This window comes from Labrus mixtus, chromosome 1 (genome assembly GCF_963584025.1).
Source record: "Labrus mixtus chromosome 1, fLabMix1.1, whole genome shotgun sequence".
Taxonomy (NCBI): domain Eukaryota; kingdom Metazoa; phylum Chordata; class Actinopteri; order Labriformes; family Labridae; genus Labrus; species Labrus mixtus.
The window spans coordinates 17,596,813-17,615,693 of record NC_083612.1 but is presented as its reverse complement, the minus strand read 5'-3'; the positions used below and the strand labels follow the sequence as shown (position 1 = coordinate 17,615,693).

The window sequence follows — 18,881 nt, the reverse complement described above, 5'->3', positions numbered from 1 at the left end:
TCCTGTAACGTCTCTGCTGAAGCAATTGAGGCCACTGCAGGAAATGCAAGCAAGCGAGCAAGACATGGACACATTCCAGACTATGCGTGTGAGAAATAGACATAGACCTTTGCATGATAAAAAAAAAAAATCCTTGGTTATCGATATTGTCTGACAAATATTGCAGCAGAAGTGACATCAACTGAAATAAATGAGAATAACTTTTGCAGGATTTGAAATTTTAAACTCAGATGCTTCAGAGACAAACACAAACATGTATTGGTCTGGTTTTCATCAGAGTTTGCGCCCCTTCTGTGTGTGTCTCTGTTGCTATTTGTAGACTGAGTGAAGCCAATGCATTGGTGTGCAATCTCTGGGCTGATTTGAACCAAAAATCCCAAAAATAAAAACAGCTATTTCATCACAGAAGAATGAATAACTCAGTGGAGTTATTGCACAAATGATTGAGTATTGACATGACATGATACAGACCGTGGAAGCTTTGGGGAAGTCTATTAGGGACATTAGAGGCAAGGATATGTTTGTATCAATACATTCCCGTCATTCTCCTTTTCCTTTTGGCTCACCCACTTCGTCATCTTCGTCAGTGTCGGGTTGCGTCCATACATACGTGCGCCCCTGCTCTTGTATCTTACTTGTGTTTATTTCTCCTGGGCATGGCTCTAAAAATACCCTCATGACCTTGTGATGGTGATGGGTGTGTCCTGCAGGATGCTGTGTCTCTATAACCTAGCTCTCAGGTCTCCAGATGCTTGCGCAATCGCTCCTCAGGTCTTTTACTGCAGATCAACGCAGCAGCAGGTAGGTCAATAGTTACATTTAGGTTATTTAGATGTGTGGTTTCCATTGGTTCTGAAAAACTTGTGGTATAACTACATTTTGGTAGAAGTTTTTAAACAAACATAAGATTACTTTACATGCCTTCCACGTTAGATACTCTTTTTAAAATAAGAAAACTGTTAATTAAGTCTGTTTGTAAAGATCATACTGGAGGGGTTTGTTTGCCCTAGTCTTGTTTTGACTTGACAGCTGTGAGAATTACAAGAAATTGAATCTTGTGATTAAGATTTTTATATAAACATGGAAACATTAGACTAAAATCACGGTATCAAGACAAAAAACAGATAATTTGATAATCTTGCCAATACGGTTGTATACCCTCTCATCTATTTCAAATGAACTTTTTTTCAATATTGTGCTATGTATTATATCAAAAACATGAAAAACATATATATAATTACATTTTAAAAAAAGTTTAATTCAAGCTCTGTAAAAATAAATATCTATCTCTTCCCAGAACAAAGGGATTTATATGGCTACTTTGTCCTCATATTATGTGGAGGAAATCAGTTCTGTTAGGATCAGAGAGGAATGTGAGGAGGAGGAGGAGGAGGAATGTGAAGCGGTAGAAGAGGACATAGAAGACAAGGATGAAGAAGATAAAGAAGAGGAAAAGGGTAAGATGCCATTAAAAACAAAAGGTGAGGGACCTAATGTTGATTCAGACCACAGTGATCTAGATGAATCAGCCATCCAGAAGCATCAGAAACCCGCCTGGGCTCCGTGTTTCTACTACAGAGTGGGTAGAGAGGTGTACTCTTATGTCGGGCAGGAGATCGTCATTGAAGAGGGTCTTGACTCCTTCGCAGGCATGATATGGCCAGCTGTAAGTAACGGCTTTTATTGAGTTTTCTAATATGATATACAGTACCTTTGTGCAGCATCAAACAAGTCATACTTACTCTATATGATTAATGATGCAATCACAAGTCACAGTGTGGTTCTGAACCAAGAAGCCTGATTATTAATTTGCAATCTTACTTATATTTCTGTGTTATTTATTCCCCTCAGGCTCTGACTCTCTGTCACTACTTGGACACTAATCGTAAACAGATCAGCCTCATTGACAAGGCAGTCCTGGAAATTGGGGCGGGAACCGGCCTTGTGTCCATTGTAGCAACACTTCTAGGTAAGAGGTGAAAATACAACTTCATTTCCCTCTTAGGACGTTACAGGGGATGAGTCAAACAAGAGACGAAGCAGCACCTATGTCATATAAATGGAGAGAAATATAACTTAGACAACATGGGACAGTTTGTGCAGGCTTCATAAGCTTGCCACAGGGTCAGCATCACCTGGTGGCATGGTTTGAATTTATTGTTTGCTTTAGGTAGCTTTTGGATAGGCTGTTGATGTAGAAAATCTTTCTGTAGCCTGAAAGAGGGGGGGAGACTCTTAAAAAGACTTGAAAGGTTTAGTGATTTCTCTTGTTGTCAAGGTGCCTGGGTGACAGCCACAGACCTTCCAGAGGTCCTGAACAATTTGAGAGTGAACCTGAACAGGAACACCAGGGGCTACTGCAGACACACTCCCCAGGTGGCAGCTCTTTCCTGGGGCTACGACCTGATGCACACCTACCCTTCATCTGTGTATCACTATGACTACGTGCTGGCGGCTGATGTGGTCTACCACCACGACTTCCTGGACGAGCTCCTGGTCACCATGAAGCATTTCTGCAGACCAGGAACAACTTTGATCTGGTCCAACAAGGTCAGGTTTGAGACTGATCTGACCTTCACTGAGAACTTTAAAAAGGCCTTTAACACAACACTGCTGGCCGAGGACGGAGAGATGAAGATATTCATGGCAACATGTAGAGGAGAAGGCGGTGTTGGGATAGAAACCCAAGATCTGCTTAGCGAGACAGAGGAAGTAAAGAGAGGGGAGGCTGAGGATGATGCAGAGCCACGCAATGGAAATACAGAGAAATGCAAAGGACAAGAACTTCATTTTTCACCGGCTAAAGGAGGGGACAATAACGAGGAAAACAAGCATGAGTCTGATGAAGAAGTAGACGAAGAAGACGCAGAAGAAGAAGAAGAAAACAAAGGTAAAGAAAAAGAAGAAGAAAAAGAAGAGGAAGAAGATGATGAAGGGATAAAGGAGATATCAAAGGACCTCAAAGACGACAGCTTCATAGAGCATGACAAGGATCAACCAGAAATCAACGGTACAAGTTCTTACTCAGCCAGAGATGAAGACGTACCTGGTGAGTCATCGCTACAATCTTTGAAAAATACACACGTGAAAGTATTTACTCATCACAGGAGTCACTATCATTTCATTTCCTTCTGTTTAAGTGATAAAACTGCAGATAAATTACATTTATGCAACTGTTGTCACCTCAATATCAGTATCAAAAAGTTCTAATGCTGAAATATGTTTTGATGGCAGCGTCACAAAGAGGTTCAAATTTGTTGCTCTGTCTCAACTAAAATTGTCATAAAAGGATGACAAAGACATTCATATCCCCCTGAAAGAACTGCAATCACTTGGTTTATTCTGTTAGCATGATCACTGTGATGAACGTTAGCATCCTGGTGTTAGCTTGTAGGCCTAGCTGAAAGCGCAACTGCTATGTAGCCTCATTTAGTCTATAGCATTTCTGTCAACCAGTGACATGTAACATGGAATCACTGTTACCGCCACTAAAATCCCCGCATCCAGATTCAGATAAATAGATGACAGGTATCTCAACCGGCCCAGATTAAACAAAAACTAGCTGGATTGACTGGCACCACTATAGTTGCATTTCCATTAAAAGTATCAGAAACGTTTAGTCCCAGGAACTTCTTTCAAAAGGAGCTTTAACATCTCTCTACTTTCCAATCAAGACCAGCAAAGATTAGGGAAAGCTGTTTGCTGATTTATAGAAAAGGGATGAAAGTTTTTCCTGGTCATTGTTGGTGCAACCTGTAGACATATTAAAATGAAATGCATTGACCAATGAGAACCCCAAATCAGCAACTTACTATTATGTCCCCAGAACTGAATCAGTATCCTGATCCCTGCAGTGGAAATTCACATAAGTCCTCCAAATGCTCCTAGTCCGAGGGGGAAAGTTCCTGGGGTAGAAAGGCTGAAAGTTTCCTGCTGAAGAAGTATATTTGGGGAATTCAAAACTTTAATATGCAACATGTTTTCATACCTTATGTGTTAAAGAAACCATACATAAACATGCAAATGGTAAGAGCTCATGTTTTTTTTACATGTTTTTTTTTTTATGCCATTAGTCTCACATCTAGAGTACATATGTGTTTTAGGAGCTCACTCTAAAATGGAAAAGCATCTTTCATGTCTGTCAAGCCGAGAGGCAAGAATTACTTTTGTGATGTGACCCACATGTGATGAAGCCAAATGTGGAGAGGCCAAAAATTATGAGCTGCTGTCAGTGAAACCAGGTGGCTAATTTAATCATCTTCTGGTGTAGAGTGTCTGAACTTATTAGGACGCAATGCAGCTACTCATTCTCTTCCCCCATCAGAGTAGGATAAGCTGGTTGACATACACAATGATGTTACATCCTGTGCATGTCAGATTGCTTTTGAACTAATGTTTAATGTCTATGTTGTGGCTTTAAGTGTGCAGTGTATATGTCTGTCTTTGACGCTCCCCTGTTAAAGGTTTGATCCATGCTCTCTCTACAGGACATGCAAACATAAAAACAACAGCTCTGCAGCAGGCATCACCACTATCCTGGATCCCCAGCATTAACTACAGACTTAATAGAGATATCTACCATTATGTCGGGCAGGACATTTTCATTCAGGAGTCCATCGACTCTTTCGGAGCAGTGATGTGGCCAGCAGTGAGTATACCTCTGAAGATTTTCAATAAAACAAATCAGCTGGTTCCAGCAATAGTTCAAACTTTGACAGAGAAAAATATTTCCAGCAAACGTTTTCAAGTTCATTGCAAAAAGTGAGCATTCTTTTCTTAACAAGACACAGGAAGAGGTCATTATGACATCTTTGTCCATAGGCGTTGGCTCTGTGCTCCTTCCTGGACAACCAGAGAGAGCTGGTGAACCTGCAGGGAAAGGACGTGCTAGAGCTGGGAGCAGGAACAGGACTGGTAACCATTGTGGCCAGTCTGCTGGGTGAGCAGTTTCCACTTCAATTTAGTCAACATATTAACATAAATACAATACTTTGATACACACACTGTGACACAGAGAACAAAGTACATAACGGTCACTCTTTACAGAGTTATTATGGTTTTTATATAGTGTAGAGAAGCTGAGATGATCTGGTAATGTTACACAGTGTATAAATTCAGCAAACTGTCTTTGGATTTTTCACTTGCTTTTGGTTCGTAACGACAAAGGAATTTGTCTCAGAAAAAAAATCTTCAAATTCAATAGCATTTCATGGTATACCTTGTAAGTATTTTAGCTATTGTTATAGTTACATCATACTTTTATTGTATTCAATTACATTCAAAAAACTTTATTTGTCCCTGGGGGCAATTCAAATTGTATACTGTAGATGACTTTCAACATATATTTATGCAATTATTTAAATCTTGTGATCCATTTTTAACTTTTTAATAACTTTTGTTTTTAGCTTGAGACAATACGCATTTACATTTAAATGAATTATGTACACATTTTTTCAACACTTCACACTTTAGCATAGCAAATTTGTCTTAGATTCAATAACAAGTACTCCAGCATGTGAAAGGGGTAAGAAAAAGCTGACTGGGGGTTTAGGGACAGGGCGTAACAAAGGTCTAAAGGAGATGGATCAGGAGACTGGAGGAGGAACCAGAGGAGAGGCCACATGTCAATGAGCTTCAACTCCAACATCCTCCTGTAGTTCTGTATAGAGAAGAGAGGTGTAAGAGACAGTGTGATGGTTTGGTAGTAGTGTAGGAGTTGGTCAGAACTGTGGCTATGGCGACGACATAAATCATTTTTCTGCACCCTTAGGAGCTTCAGTCACAGCTTCAGACTTACCTGATGTGTTGGGCAACCTCCAGGCTAATGTGATAAGGAACACTAGGGGGCGCTGCAGACATATGCCCCAGGTTGATGTTCTGTCCTGGGGCTACGACCTGGACCGTACCCACCCTTCATCTGTGTATCGCTATGACTACGTGCTGGCGGCTGATGTGGTCTACCACCATGACTTCCTGGACGAGCTCCTGGTCACCATGAAGCATTTCTGCAGACCAGGAACGACTTTGATCTGGGCCAACAAGGTCAGGTTTGAGACTGATCTGACCTTCACTGAGAACTTTAAAAAGGCTTTTTACACAACACTGCTGGCCGAGGACGGAGAGATGAAGATATTCATGGCAACATGTAGAGCGTGAGAGACAGGTAAAGGTGAGTAGACTGAAAGGCCCTGCTTAGTTTAGAAGACTGGTTTAGTTATCCTTTTATTAACACTGATCATCTCATTGTTTTATGAAGTTGTCTTTATGTCTCTTTATATATTAGTATTCTATTTAGGTCTTGTCATTTGGACACTGATTCTATGTTTTCCAGAAACTTGCTGTTTGTTAAAAGTGCTGTTAATTGTTTTGCTCCCTTATCCTCTTATTTCATGAGCATGGGGAATAATAAAAACAGGATTAAGTTATGATTTGACCAGTGAATGCATGTATAATAATGTGAAACCTTTTTAAGTTGTTGTCTTTTTAGATATGTTGTATCTCAATGGGAATACTCTGGGTTGTATATAAGAAAAAAAACAATCCCTTTTATTTTAATCTTGAATAAAATGACACCACTTGTTAAAAGCTACCAGAAGATTTTGTTGTAAAACAATTATCATGTCAAAGCACACTTGTGAATTGGCTTCAGGTGTGAATGTGAAACCGAGACTGAATTAAATTACAGTTTTATGTTTATTAAAATGGGACGGATTCACAGTTTGTACACCCCATCCACATTGCATTGATTTAGAAAGCCACAAACAAGTACAAATGCAGTATATACATTTCAGTGTACATCTCCTTTTTATCAAATACAATAGCAATTTTTCACACAACAGTAGTGTATTTTTGAAATAATGTAAGTCATGGTTAGGAGGCCTTTTTTCAGCAAGCAACACTTCAACAGTTCAGACTGAAAGATGCTGTGCAGAAGCTGTGCATTTACGTCATGGAAAGTGAGCCAAGCCGACAGCGTCTTAAAGTTATTTTGATCCACGTTAGAAAAATAGTCCTGTGTTTGCAGAGTTCCCTTTAGAAAGGGGTTTTAATTCAAGAAGGCAAAGCGTCAACAGCACAGGCACCAGAGAAGCAAATCAAACTCAACAACAGTGATGAGTGTAAGAAGGTCGAAGACTTGTAAATACGTTTAATACAGCTCCTCTGATATAACTCTTTAAAGTGTTAAACTACAAGGGCATCTTCAAAAAAGAAAACAGAGAAATATAGTGGCACACATCTATGACCAAGTGTAAATGTTAAACTCATTTTTAAAAACAGGGGTACAAAAAGAGTTAACTTTTTGAAGAGAGAAATTTGTGGACAGCAGCTTTACATTACCGGTGTTGAGTTTTTGTCAGGGTCTTCTCTCATTCTCCTGTCATAAAACAACTGGTTCAATGCAACTTTAGGACAAAATATGTTTTTCAAAGTGGAATGAAGCTTGACTAAGTTACTTTTTTTAGCAAAAAGTAGTTTGGCTCCAGAGTATTTAAGAAAATGCTCCTTTCTTGAACTGTTCACTCAAACATGTCATTATGTCTTATTATATGACTCTTACATGAAGTCTAAGATGCATTTATTGTTATACAATAACAATTTCCATTAAAGTATCTATTTATCTATATCTATGCAACACACACATCATGTTTGCAAAGCATCAGAGGGATGAAGCAGCACTCTGAGATGACATGCCTGTAATGAATTTTAGGGCTTCATCATCATCAACTTCAGCCAATTTTAATTTCTTTCAGGTGAGGGGCGTCAGGATGAAAAGGTCAAAGATACACCTCCAGCTCTCTGAGGTGGAGAGAGTTGTGAAAAGCTCAAAGTTTATCTGACCACACCACACATCCTAAGTCCAACCATTAAAACTAGTTTAGGGGTTATGTGTAGTTCACGGTCATACATTGAGACACATCCATTCATTTTTTTTCACGAGTAATGTTGTAAAAATGACCTCTCGTCAGCAACATCCATTCAGTCTAGAGGTTTCACACCAATACTGCTCAACGTCACATTACTTCTCATGTCATGAAGTCGGAGCAATAGCGTTTTCATTTTCACGATTTCAACAGAAACATTTGATTTGCACGTGTCACTGCTTGCCACTTAAGTCAGACCAGAGTATGCAGTGATGGACTTTGGTGTGGTAAAGAAAACATGGGATAAAGAAAGACTGAATAAATTGGCACACTTTTGGGGGTTTTGATCCAAACTTCTAAATATACATGTCAATTATTTCTAATGAAAGGTTTTTACAATAGAACCGTTGGTCTCTCATGAAGGTTCATGAGAACAAATACATCGATTCATTTGCTTATTTTTTTCATAGCATTTTTGTATTTAAATTATCATATTTATTTTCATCATATGTGTTTATATACTAATTATTCTAAAGGCATATTCAGGGTGTTTCGTGGAATAATGGTTACAAAAACAAGTAATTTCCTTAAAGTCGCAGCTGTGGTTCAATCATTAGTCTATGGGTTCATTCCATCTTTTTAAAACATTTTACTCGTCACTTCCATCTAGTGGTCAAACATATTTTTGCAGCCTAAATAAAACATTTGTTGAATCACAGAAATAATCAAGTATAGTCATAACTGAGAGAATAATAGTTATCAACATTTTCATGTAAATGTCTAAAGGAAATGTAAGATGTTTATTTACATGTTGGGAACATTTCACCTCCTTACACTGGTTGAAGAAAAAAAGGTTATGCTGCATGCACATTTTGAGACGGTCTTATATTTGTGTTTCTAAACGAGGTTGATCTTTATCGATCTATTCACGCCAAACAAACAGAAGGGATATATGACGGCAGGCTGGCAGTGAAGATTCTTGTTAATTTATTGTCATTTGTTTCTCAAAACCAGACAAAATGTATGAAACTTGTTTTCACATGATCCAATGATACTTTACATATCTGCCACTGATATTAGAGCTATAACATTTGTGGTACTGTTTCACAATTATTCCACTGGCATATTATCAACAGGAATGAATGATTTGTTTTGAAAGGTCAATCTGAATCATCCTCGATGCAGGTGAAGTATTTAATATCCAATTACTCTTACTGATGATGACTGGAAAATAGGTTTTAAAACAGTTGCTAACATTGAAACTAAGCCTTGTACTTAAAGAAAAAACACATGATTCTAAATGAGTTTGGATAAAATTGTTTCTGGCAAAGTCATAAAATGATTTTTTTTGTGAATCCAACATTGCATGGCAGAGGTGAGAAATTAAGCAACAGGGTAAAAGACAGACAGAAAAGACTCCCTTTCCATAACTACTCTGATGACACTCTGGAGTATTTCAAAATTAAAAACCTACATGGAAAAGTGCAAGTTGTATAGTTACAACAGCGATGTGAGGTGATTAGTATGACGGGAAGTTGTGAGAGTGGTAATATTGTGCATGCTTCAGAAGAATTTGCAACAGGATCAAATATTGTTTTCTGCAGTTAAAGAAGTTTCTCATTTCTGAAAGTGTTCAAGCAAAGACGATTAGCGGTGCAGCACTGAGCCCACAGATGAAGCACAGGGACCTGTTTTTGATTCTCTCAGTTCAGATCAATTAAAGGGCCGTTTTAGTTTGTTTTTTTTATTTAATAAAATCTTGCAGCCTGAAAGTCCGGTATAACTGCAGCACAGGAAGAAAAGAAAAAAACATGATGTCACCCGTTTCTTCCTCATACACATTCTCAGTTTTACAGCCTTCTTTGTGTTTCTTAGTAACTCCAAGGTGTTGGACTATCGCGACATTTGCTCTGTGCTTATTGTTACTGCCAAGGTCCTCAGCCATCCAAACCCTCTGCAGGTGCTGCTTTAGTTTGGTGCCTCTGATCACACATCAAGTGGTATTGTGGAGGGCAGACTTTCACGTATAGTTACTGCTATTAGTTAACTGTCTCTTTGTGGGAGAGTCTCTTACTCTCTGGGCGACACAGTGCTTGTGGACAGGCACTCCACCCGGCAGACACACCACGTCTGGCTCGCTGAAGGTGTTGTGGCAAAGGTGGCATCCCTTCTTTGTGGACACAAAGATTGGCTTCTTCCGCTCTTTCAGCTGTGAAGGAAACAGGAGATGTGTTCATGCTGAGTAAAAGTGCTCTGCACAGTTTAAAAGGCCTTTAGGGTATTGCATTTTTACTGGTTGAAAAATAACGTGCACAAGATTTATGACAAAGAATTTCAGATATTTCATTTAAAAAAATCTTCAATTCGATGAGATTTTAAAGTGCAATTAGCCGTTTAAAAATAGGTAAAATTATTCACCACTGACATGAATACAATTTTATTAAACAACTCTATAAAAGAGACACTAAAAGACTCTAGCTCATCAGTTTAAAGTAATGTTTACATTTTGGAAAACTTCCTAGAATTCATTTTAGAGGAGGTCATGAAGATTACATTTAGGGATGCAACTACTAATATTTTAATTATCAGTTTATCTATCATTTATGTCTTAATTATCAGTTTATCTATCATTTATGTCTTAATTATCAGTTTATCTATCATTTATGTCTTAAATAAGTCGGCAAAAATCCCAAAGTCAAGATTAGCAAATAGGCATGTTTGTAGTTTAGAAGTAAAAATTCTGTTACCTGAAAATAATACATCTGCAGATCAATCTAGAGTAGATAATTAAAACCTGACTGTTAACAAAAAGGACTCTCCAGGAAAGTCTCCAGCTCATTTGCCTCCAAAATAGCTTTTGTCAGGTAAAAAAAGTTTTTTCCAGGAGAATATTTAGTTTCTTTTTCTGGTTAGTTGTATAAAAACATTGTCAAGTGGTGCACTTTAATGGTGGTACATACAGTAGAGGAGTTAAACCTTACAAAATGAAAACTGCTAAAAAAAGGTTTTTTTAACCCACCAAAACGATGTCATCTTGTAAATTCTGTGCTCAGGATTTGAAAACAAACACAATGAAACACTTGTGTGAATTATTTTTAAGTATTTGTAAAGTGCTGTGTGGTTCTCACCCTGTCATGCAGCAGTTGAAGGTTTTCAGAGTAGGACAGTCCCAGTGCGATCTGGGAGGTGTGGCAGGCATGCATGCTGGCCCTGACAGCTCGCCCCAGAAAGGGCCGCAGCAGCTGCAGAGACCAGCCCTCAGGGAGCATGCGCAGGACCTGAACTGCATCGAACACCTCGCCGTGCCGATTAAGGAGGTCCACGGCGGCCATCTCCAGATCTCCATTGCTACCTGCAGCCACTTTCTGGTTCCCCTTTAGATAAACCTCCAAGAGCAGGTGAAACAGCTGCTGTCTGTAAACAGAATCGCGAGAAGACGAGGCCCATATACAGAAGGCCTCTGCAGACGGGAAGTCTCTGAGCTTGTGAACCAATATGTGAAGTGCTTTATCATGCTCGTCCAGTTTTCCATGTAGTGTTGCACGCTCTAGCAGCAGCTGTTCACAGTTCTCCAGCTTTCCTAAAAAACAACAAAGAAATGAAACATAAAGGAACAAACCCCGTGCAGTGGATCATTCTAAAAATTTTGCAACAAAGACTAAACCATACCACCAAGATGACGCCATTATTTACAGACTATTATCATCACAGCTAATGAACTTCTTTATAAAATATTTATAGAGCTGGTTAGAAAGCACAAGCTTTTGTAAACAGCCAAAACAAAATATATATCACAAAACTAAAACAGTCAAGTGCAGTGACATCTTAAGCTACGCGTCTCACCTAAAAGAACCTGCACATTGTACAGGTGTGACTCCCTGAGCAGGGCCTGGAGCCTCTCTCTGGCTCTGGTTATCTGCTCTTCATCTTTCGGTGACTCTGACAGCAAACACAAAACCTTCTCCAAATGCAACACCGCCAGATGTGTGTGGAACTTCTCTTTCTGCATTTAAAAACAGGAAAGCAAACAACCTTAATGCATGAAGTAATCGTTATTCAGCTGTGTGTCTCTAATGGGTTGCTAGAAATCCTCAAAACTCACACTTTAAAAACATAAAGGGGAAGAGAAGCAGTGTTTCAAGTCGGATACAAAAAGGAAATGGTGAATACAGTCTAATGGAAAGGGGACGTTTCTGGACCCACCTTAAAGTTCCACCAACATACCCATGACGAAGCATTTTTCCACAACTACTAGTGGATTGTCTCTGTAATCATTGATTCAGACTGTGGGTGCACAAAGGTGAACATATATTGATGTTTTTATCCATTTCTTTTTCTTACATATTCATGTCTACATTTTGGTAGAAATCACTGTAGACGCCAGCTAGAGACAGAGGGTGCATAAAACCCTTAAAAACAACCTATGATGAAGTTAAGCAACACGGCTTACCACTGAGCCACCATTTAGAAACTGATCAATAGTTAAGACTGCTGCAGTCCAGGTACATGTATCTATTGTAATCCAGTACTGCAGAGAAGTAGTGTTGGTTCTCTTGCCCCACAGAGCCTCTAGAAAAGCTTCCGTCCTGTCGTTGTACCTGTGTCTTTCTCTCCAGCACCAGGTGTTCCAGGTAGAGAAGCAGCGACTGGTTGTGTTTTTCCAGGTGAGTGATGACATCATCAGGGTTCAATTCTGACAGGTGTTTACTGTTAGGCCTCTTAGTAAAGATGTGGACACCTGTCTGTGGATAGGAAAAACAAAGTGTTCTAACACTTTACGCAAACACTCATTCAGATAACATGGTATGTTAGTGAAGTGTGTGGCTACAGAACTAAGAAGTTACACATCAAGATATCTACATCCAAACTGTCTTATTTTGTATTTCTTTTTAATCGTTCAATATTCAATGTTGACTTGAGGGAACTGTTTATTTTACTATAATGTATATGATCAGAGCAGGGACTGCTGAGCCCTGTTGGCCTGAGCCTGGCCTGTTTGCAGTTTATTTCCCTTTTACACAATAAACACGGCCTTTTAAATAAAAACTGAATGAATCGTGAAGATTTAGAAAGAAAGAAAAATGCAGCAAGTTTCAACATGTTGTTCAACATGTTTAAAGTCAACATCCGATACAATTTTGAAATCATTTAGCGTCTGGTAACCTACGGTGGGATTCTTGCGCAGGGCCCAGTCTGCATACTTCCAGATGATGTCCAGATCTGAGCTGGAGCAGAGGAAGTCCACGATGTACTCATAAAGGCCAGATCTTGTAGAGTCTTGCAGTTCCCCATCTACCACCCGAATCCACATCTGTCCAAAAATGAAATAACAAATGCAATCAACGTCACATCATATGATGATGCGGCTGATTCTACATGAGAGCCAATGCTTCACACGTTGTAAGCGTACATACCTGAAGTGCTGCTGAATCCTGACCGTTATAATGATAGAGCAGCCCAAGAGCAAAATATCTACGAGAGGGGAGAAAAAAGGACTGAATGAAGCAAGGCCCCCTCCCTCCAAACACTTTATAACTCATCAAAGTACTAAAACTTTACCAGAGTGGTTATTAACCACTAAGGGCAAATCAACATATTTACCCAACAAACCACAATCTCAGCCTGCAGACATCCACAGATTACTCTGATTCCCACAGTGTGAGCATTAGTGTTGACTTCCAACTAGCACAGTTTTAAGAAATAAATGCTTTTTATCAAACAAAGACTCCCAATTTACAATAATCCTCCTTTATCAAGCTGTGAAACAAAAGACACTTTAGAAGTCAAGAGCACGACCACAGTTTCCAAATGTTAGGAAGTGTTTGTTTTCAGAACATTTACTACCTTTTTTGGTGGGATGACGTGATGAATTCAAAGATCATGAATAAACTGAGGTATGGAAATGGACAAACTTGCTGTCACTAAACTGTTTAACATTTTCTTTAAAGAAAGTCTTTTTTGCCTTGTGTGGGCAACATCAACAACTATTCAATGTATTTACTGTACAAATCTGGACAATAAGGAAGGGGGCTTGGAGGAAAGTGAGGGGAAACAAAGACTATAACGAGTATCCTTCTTCATTTTCTATGAACCAAGACAGCAGCAACATCAAAAGAAGGCTCCATGGTCTTATATTCGCAAATTGTAAAATGTTCAAAAGTTAAAAACAACAACACTCAAGTGGCAGTTTTGGAGTAATTAACACAACGCATAACCCTTGGACTGATTTCAAATCATAGCAAGTGCCTTAAGACTAACAAAAGTCTGTGTATTCAAAGGCTACAAGTGTTTTTTTTTTTTTTTTAATGTGAAAGAGCAAGTTTTTGTTTTTAAAGCAACTGCAAACCAAAAATGAGAGCATGTATACTTGTGATATTTCTCCAGCCATGGCACACTGTCTGCTAGCAGGCAGGAGTTGTCTGAAGCTAGCAGGTCCAGAAGGCTCTCGTGATCCTGCTCAGCGTAAAGCTTTAACAGCGCGGTGTCCACGTCTTCCCGACAGCCATTAGCCACCTCTGTGCTCCGTACCTGTGTGTGCAGATTAAAAACAAACACAAAGTAAAACGTGAAAAGTATTTAGACAACCTTTAAGAAGACCCACTGCTGAGTTTTTTTTGTTGTGTGGAAATCAATCACATTTTACCACATTTACCTCTCCCAAATAAGTGATGAGGAATCTTTTGCATCGCAGGACTTTTTCCTGGTCCCCCTGAGCGAGGTGATTCAGATCTGCAAACTCGTGGAGAGGAGGGTGGCAGCGAGTGAATGAAGAGGACGCCGGCAGCAGCAATGGGTAGAGAGATATCAGCTCCCGCACATCCAGCTGTCCCTTCCTGCAGATATGAAATGTTAGGGCACAAACTGTTTTCTAATGAGGGAGGTACTTCATAACTAAAGCCAGAAACTAGAGGCAAAACGTCAACTTCATGGCTGCACATTTAGAGCATTTATTATATAAATCATTTTCTTTCTTTTTTTTTGTGTGCAAATGTACAGGTATGCCAGATACATATTACTTACTGGACAATGAAAATATGTTTGAAAATTCCTACAGTGGACCAAAATTCACACCAGAAAAAAATAACCTTAGCGATAGAAAACTTCAGAAAACAGGAAAATAAAAAAAACTGAAAAGAATCCGTCCTGGTGTCTGTTCAATTCTGAAGTTGTAAAGTCTGGGGCTAAGGGTTTCAGTAAAGTGAAGTTAGTGCAGGGGCAGTCAACACTAAAGGAATAGCAACCAAAATCCAGTTAAGAAAGTTGGGGGGCTTTGTTATGGAATTAAATTACCAGGCTATGATAGCACAGAAAGATGGGAAATGAAAAAACATATGCAATGATCCGATAGGATTATGTGAATACTGTTCAAGATTCAAAGTATAACATCAAACAGTGATTTGATTGAACTCTTCAAAAAGCCCCAGCTCTATACGTTATGGTATTTGAGGGTCAAAAGCAGCCAAGAAAAAGGAGGTAAAGTGGAAAAGTTATCACTCCACTCTGACATGAATTCCTCAAATTTGTAATGTGTGCATGACAGGTTTTTCTGGAAATACTTTGAGCCAGAACGATATCTACAAGACTCACATCACGGTTGGTTTAATCCAAAAACAACAACAGAGAAATTAAACAAAAGCTGGAAAAAAGTCTCAGACACTGACTCAGGCTCTTACCTGAAGTGCTCTTTTGCTTCAAGGAACTGCAGCTGGCCGAACTGTATGAAACCTGCCTGCTGAAGGATTCTTTTGTGCAAAATCTGCAACAAAAAAAAAGACATTGATATTAAACTAATCTGAGACCAGGTAAATGATGCATGGGTCGTATAAAACATCAAAACACAGTTTGTGTACCTGGAACTTGTCTTTGGGAATATTTCTCTGAGCCCCCTCTGTGAGGATGAGCGCCTCCTCCACTCTGTGACTGGCCAGTAAGTCCTGGATCTGCCTCTCCAGAGGCAGGGGGACCAGGACGTATACGGCCTTACTGGACGCCAGGATGACCTTTCCTAAAACACAAATCACTCAAATGTCAGAACTTCAACAATATCACACAGCCACAAATACTTAAAAATAACTTGTTAATAAAACAACAAACTATCTTAGTTTTACTCCTAGGATAGGATAGGATAATACTTTATTGATCCCCAGAGGGGAAATTTGGGCGTTGCAGCAGCACAGACAAGAAAGCTCAAAATAGACATTAAACAGAATAGATAAGATAAATAATGTAATTTACAAAAAAGCCTTCAGCTCTGAAAAGACACAGCATCATGAATACTATGAGTACCTATGACTTTCAAAAAATTGCAGGCAAACCATAAAACGTCAAATCCTTCAGTGAACGTTAGTTAGTTAGTTGTGAAAAAGAAACTGCTTTAAGTTTAAATTTTGGAGTCAGGAGAAAAATGTTCCAAAATGGTATTGTTAAATAAAAAACAGGACACACCCTAAAACTATGAGTTAAAGCTAATGCGTATATATATATATATATATATATACACACACACACACACTACCTGGCCAAAAAAAAAGTCGCCACCAAAAAAAAGGTCACACACTCTAATATTTCGTTGGACCGCCTTTAGCTTTGATTACGGCACGCATTCGCTGTGGCATTGTTTCGATAAGCCTCTGCAAAGTCACAAGATTTATTTCCGTCCAGTGTTGCATTAATTTTCCACCAAGATCTTGTATTGATGATGGGAGAGTCGGTCCACTGCGCAAAGTCTTCTCCAGCACATCCCAAAGATTCTCAATGGGGTTAAGGTCTGGACTATGATGGAATCCATTGATGGAATAACCTGGTCATTCAGTATATTCAGGTAGTCAGCTGACCTCATTCTTTGGGCACATAATGTTTCTGAACCTAGACCTGACCAACTGCAGCAACCCCAGATCATAGCACTGCCCCCACAGGCTTGTACAGTAGGCACTAGGCATGATGGGTGCATCACTTCATCTGCCTCTCTTCTTACCCTGATCACTCTGGAACAGGGGAAATCTTCCTTCTAGTTTTTAATAATGTGTTGGACAGTTCTTAACCCAATTTTAGTAGTTTCTGCAATCTCTTTTTTTTGGACAGGCAGTGTATATGCTACATGTATATGTATATATGTATATATATAGATATATATCTATATATATGCTACATTCACAGCCAAATCTTCATACAGCACAAAACACCTGAATCACTGACCAAACTGTCAACAGTCAAATTGCAATTTAGTTCATGAATGCAAAAGTTTGTGTACAAAATATTTTATATCTAGCCTACCGCTTTCACAAAAAAAAAATCCAACCCCTAAAAATGTAAGCAGAATAATACATTTATGATACTACCTTGGTAGAAGATATTTTTTTAGCTTGGGTTTATTCAATTCTGTCATAAATGTTATTATAATCGATACATGCTAATAAAATGTACAACATCAGAGGCTCTGATGCAGAGGTTATAACCAATCAATCCACCAGACAATCTCTCCTTCTTTTGCCGTTTTTGTGAACATTTGGTTTGATCAGGTAACACAGGTAGAAAATAAAGGTGAAAGAATACCTTCAAAGTCTTGCAGAATGTGTCCATCCCTGAATGAAAGGGTCTGTTTCAGCTGTTGGTCCAGCATGCTGTGGATGGTGATGAAGCTGTCATCCAAGGCCACCACGTAAGGGAAACACACAGCAGCACCGATGATGCTCTCTGACCAGTTCACTGGAGCCCGCTGAGAAACGCCTTCTGCGTTCGCAAACATTCCTGTGGAGAAACGATGTTGAAGAGGGTTAACAGAAACACAACATACAGATTGACTTTTCATGTTTAAGACTCCCAATATCCAGACCAATGGAGTTTGATCTGTTCTTCAATAAAGAGTTTGTGAAAATTGCTGTAAACACAAGGCTCTAAAAACGAGTATATAATATTATAATATAATTCAAGAGAATTTAAATGTTTTGTTTTTTTTAGGGTTCCAGCTGTAAAATTTAAAGTTTTTTGTCTTTTATAATTAAATGAGTTTTCTTTCTACTTTAGTCCACAAAAGTGACAGAACATACAGTAGTATATCTCAGGGAGTCTATGCTGACTGAAATACTGGTGTAAAAAAAAAAAAAAAACACTGTCCCACTGGTTGCTCTTGTTGTTTATGGAAAAGAATCCACCCCGCCCAAACACACACCACATACAGAAAGGGTAAAAGTCTAACAAACGTTACTCTCTTCCTATACACAAAAATACCTTTAATAACGCCTAAGGCCTTTTTGAGGGACCTGGAGTCAAAGACTTGCAGATACCCTGTTGTGTCCTGACTTACCCAGACCACCAGGTGCTGCTAAAAGGAACTCCTCCCTGCCGATCCTCTTTACAATGGGTCTCCTCTCCTCACTGCTGTAAGGGAAGAGGTCTTGGGAGGCTCCTGTGTTGTAGTTCAGAATCATGTACTGTGTAGCCAGGGCCAGGCACAAGAAGTAACCGTCAAGACTGACGGCACACGGCTGCTCAGGAGTATTCACCTCTTTCACCAGCTGCACTCTGTCCTCGTACACCATGTAAATCTGCACTGTTCGCCGTTTGGATGAGAGCACGCACATTTCCACACAGAACGGATCGCCATTCACGGGATTCTCATTGATGCAGAAAGCTGTCACACCTCTGATTTTAGCCCCGCCTCCTGCCGCCGAGGGCACGGTCTCCAGTGTCACCATGTCAACAAGGAACACGATGGCATCGCAGAGCACTATCAGACGCTCCAAAGCAGAGGCGGCGTGCAGCTCAGCAACGGGTTTCTTAAGGCCCAAGTATTTGTGCAGCAGCTTTTGAGCCGAGTAGCTCAGCTTCCCCTTGGAGGAAGTGACTTCGTCGAGCAAGAAGTGATGGATAAAGCAGTCATTGGTCCCCAGGTACAAGTGCTTTCCACAGCACTCGATGCACTCGATGTTGATGCGAGCCTTGTCGCCCATGAGGAGATCTCTCTCCACAGCGGGGACAAGCTCAAAGGCCTTCACACTCATCTCAGCCAAGGCATCTACA

General features: G+C 39.5%; 3 protein-coding genes across 3 annotated transcripts; 2 read left to right on the top strand and 1 right to left on the bottom strand.

The window, feature by feature from the left end:
- Window positions 1–693: 693 nt before the first annotated feature.
- Window positions 694–2,886, top strand: LOC132978615 (protein-lysine methyltransferase METTL21C-like; the record flags this gene model as incomplete). The annotated part of the gene is made up of 4 exons (XM_061043853.1): window positions 694–801; window positions 1,298–1,666; window positions 1,852–1,969; window positions 2,279–2,886. Coding segments are annotated over exons 1-4 (1,203 nt in total), but the record flags the coding sequence as incomplete, so codon positions are not given.
- Window positions 2,887–2,895: 9 nt separating this feature from the next.
- Window positions 2,896–7,279, top strand: LOC132972847 (protein-lysine methyltransferase METTL21C-like; the record flags this gene model as incomplete). The annotated part of the gene is made up of 4 exons (XM_061035970.1): window positions 2,896–3,049; window positions 4,488–4,648; window positions 4,822–4,939; window positions 5,771–7,279. Coding segments are annotated over 4 exons (819 nt in total), but the record flags the coding sequence as incomplete, so codon positions are not given.
- Window positions 7,280–8,826: 1,547 nt separating this feature from the next.
- On the bottom strand, window positions 8,827–18,881 carry tgfbrap1 (transforming growth factor, beta receptor associated protein 1). The gene is made up of 12 exons (XM_061035957.1): window positions 18,166–18,881; window positions 17,415–17,609; window positions 15,713–15,867; window positions 15,536–15,618; window positions 14,515–14,695; window positions 14,230–14,390; window positions 13,277–13,334; window positions 13,030–13,173; window positions 12,461–12,604; window positions 11,706–11,865; window positions 10,991–11,442; window positions 8,827–10,071 (listed from the first exon to the last, which is right to left on the bottom strand). Exons 1-12 carry the CDS (start codon window positions 18,860–18,862, stop codon window positions 9,883–9,885), a joined length of 2,619 nt encoding a protein of 872 aa, XP_060891940.1. The 5' UTR covers window positions 18,863–18,881; the 3' UTR covers window positions 8,827–9,882.

Coding starts and splice junctions, on each gene's coding strand:
- tgfbrap1 (XM_061035957.1), bottom strand. CDS start 18,862: ATGAGTGTGAAGGCCTTTGAGCTTGTCCCCGCTGTGGAGAGAGATCTC. Junction 13,174..13,276: donor AGGATTCAGCAGCACTTCAG/GTATGTACGCTT, acceptor ATTTTTGGACAG/ATGTGGATTCGGGTGGTAGA. Junction 10,072..10,990: donor TTCAACTGCTGCATGACAGG/GTGAGAACCACA, acceptor TTTCCTTCACAG/CTGAAAGAGCGGAAGAAGCC.